At 39.1% G+C, this 2,827-nt stretch overlaps 1 protein-coding gene across 1 annotated transcript; it reads right to left on the bottom strand.

Moving 5' to 3' along the window:
• Nucleotides 1-318: 318 nt before the first annotated feature.
• Nucleotides 319-2,156, bottom strand: LOC100780729 (dof zinc finger protein DOF5.7). Its single transcript, XM_003517226.5, has one exon. The coding sequence runs from the start codon at nucleotides 1,668-1,670 to the stop codon at nucleotides 657-659; it is 1,014 nt and encodes a 337-aa protein (XP_003517274.1). The 5' UTR covers nucleotides 1,671-2,156; the 3' UTR covers nucleotides 319-656.
• Between the last annotated feature and the right edge of the window lie 671 nt (nucleotides 2,157-2,827).

The raw sequence follows: 2,827 nt of genomic DNA, 5'->3' as shown, positions 1-2,827 counted from the left end.
CAAAATTTTATTTTTTCTCTTAGTAATACTAACAGAATCCGATTGCAAAAAAAAAAGGAAGTATCAAACCATTGGTTTTGAAATTAAATCACCATTTCCTTTTAGTCGTCTCAATGTCTCATTTCTTGTGCTTTCCATTCAAAATTAGCACATCTAAAAAACAACTACTAAAAGGGAATGTAGATATTTGAAAGAATAGGAAAAAATAATTGTATGACCCGTTATTAATTAATTTTGAATTAAACTGAAAAGAGAGGAAACAGGAGAAGGAAACAGTTATATCGATCCAATCTACAATAATGGACTAAAGTATTGAAGGGCACAAGGCAGCATCCAATATTAATTAAGAAAGTAAGAATTTGGACAATTGATCATGAACATATCTAGCTGAAATTGAAGAGTATATGAACACATTATGGTCTTAACTTTCCCATCTGTTACATTTATGTTCCTTTGAAGCCAACGTAAAGAACAAGAGTGAGGACTGACATAACTACCATATACCTAAAGGAGTTTAAGACAATTAATTATCAGAGAGTTGGCCTAATATTAATTTCTTCCAAAAGTTAATAAACAAAAGATCTAGCTTATACCACTCTACCTCTTTCTCAGTCCTCTTTATCCTCCTCCCTCGTGCTTTCACATCTTCTAGTAAGCTAGGGCAAAGCACTATATTGCTGCGGCACATCACCCCAAGCATGGACACCACCGCTACTCCAATTGCTCGCATTATCATTCCCTGGGCCACCACTACTAGTTGTAGGTGTAGGAGTCACTGAGGCATAAGAATTCCCAAAGAACCACTCGGTTGAAGGCGTGTGTGTGTCCCCACTTGAACCTTGTTCTTTTCTGGAGTTCCCAACTGGGAAAGTCCCTGGCTTTGAAATCTCAAGGTTCTGAAACATAATGGGTTGTGGTTTCTGTGCCAGGTTCTCAATCTGGTTAACACCACTATGATCTTTCTGGTTGTTGTTGTCTCCACCAAAGAGCATTGCCAATCGCTGCTGCTGCAGCTTCCAGTGCAAGTCCTGGTTTATAGAACTCAAAGACTCAATGGAAGAGGCAAGGCCACTATGAACATTCAAAGAGCTCATACCTTGGATTGCACCATTGTAAGAAAAAGGGTAATTATTGAGAGCAGCAAAAGAACTTGATGGGGTGGTGCCAGGAGAAGGATCAAGGTTGAAACATGAAGAAGCACTAGAAGTGTCTCCAAAAGAGGAAAAGTGGTTGTAAGGGGTTGGAGGGTGATGATGGTGAAGCCTAGGGAAGGGTAACCCTCCAAGGTGAAAGTCCATGGAAGGAGAAAGAGAATGAAGGAATTTGAGGCCACCAAGTTCTGAAGAGGAGGAACCAGAGTCTTTGGAGTCACATGAGAGCCTTGATGACTTCACCTTCTTGTTCTTTCTACAACCACCGCCAATAGGGACGTTGCGCAAAGCCCCACCTTTTGTCCAGTATCTTCTACATGTCTTGCAGAAATGCCTTGGCTGTGTGAGGCTGTAGTTGTTGTAGTAGCAGAATTTGGTGTTAGGTGAGTCACATCGTGGACACTTGAGACCTTGCTCTTGGGGCCTTGTGGAGGAGCTTTTTCTGCCACCACCGGAACTTTGAGTCTCTTGGTCTTTTGCTGTGGCAGGCTTTGGAGGTGGTGTGTCATCGGGTGACATCTTTTGAGAGAGGAAAAAGTGGTGAGAGAGGTGAAAGAAAGTTAAGTTTTTTGGCCTTGTGGGGTGGGAAAGTTAGCTAGTTTCTTCAGTTTCCAGTTTCCTTTTGCAGAGGCAAAGATACTCACCAATTGAATGATTTCATGCATGAGGAAAAGAAATAGAAGGAAGGAAAGGAAGGGAGGGTCTTGTGTGTCTTTGATGGGCACCTGTGATCCTCATCAAAGAGGGTGATTGGGAACTAATAAAATGATGTATGAGGTTGGGTAACTGGTCTTTTTCAGATCCAATGGAATAAAGAAAGATGTGTCTCTATACACATAATTGTATGGTGTAGAGAGAGAGAAAAGGGCACAGATGTCACTAGAAAGTTGGTAGTGTAAGATATATATACTAGAGAGAGAGAGAGAAAGGGGTGGGGAGAAGGGGGGAGATGATCCTAAACAGTTGTGTCAGTATGAGTGATCCACTACTATAGTATACTAGAACAAAACTATTAGAGCTGAGGGGGAACAAGTCCTTTTAATATGGTTATTAAATAATGATAGAAGACGTGTATTGGGGTTTGAGGAATGACAATATGGGTAATCAAGTTTTTAATCATGTACATTTACAGCAAATTAATGTCCAATCCATTATCCAAATACTAGCGCCAGTATAATTACTTTTGTATTGCGTTTGCGTAGTAAGAAAACGTAACTTTCCCTTCTCAGCTGGGACATGTTTAACAAACTTTTTCGTCATACATGCAGGTCTTTCTTTTTCTCTTTTTAAGTTATATATACGTGGATTTTGACACTTGTGTTTTTGTCTACTATTGTAAAATTTCTAGCCACAAAACATTTTAAGAGGACCAAAATTATTTTGACTTTACTCTTCCAAAATTAAATGCTCTTGCAACTGATTTCGTAACCAACACGTATAAATGTACCAAAAAAACAGGTGCATCAATAAACATTTCTATAGGAATTAATAAGTTAAAGGCATATATTTCAATCTCTTAACAATTAAGTGTAAGTAACCAATATTTCTCAAGTAATTAATTAAACCCTCCGGTTATTGTCTTTGAACATAGCATTAACCACCCGTAGAGCCGGCAATCCAGTGTTACTTGTTTCTTTCATCAGAGCAGTTAAGTGATAAAAATAATGGAGGCTAGG

Source organism: Glycine max, chromosome 1 (assembly GCF_000004515.6).
Source record: "Glycine max cultivar Williams 82 chromosome 1, Glycine_max_v4.0, whole genome shotgun sequence".
In the NCBI taxonomy this organism is placed as follows: Eukaryota; Viridiplantae; Streptophyta; class Magnoliopsida; order Fabales; family Fabaceae; genus Glycine; species Glycine max.
This window is presented reverse-complemented; position numbering and strand designations above follow the sequence as displayed.

Bases quoted from the DNA above. Each gene is read 5' to 3' on its own strand.
- LOC100780729 (XM_003517226.5), bottom strand. From the start codon at position 1,670: ATGTCACCCGATGACACACCACCTCCAAAGCCTGCCACAGCAAAAGAC.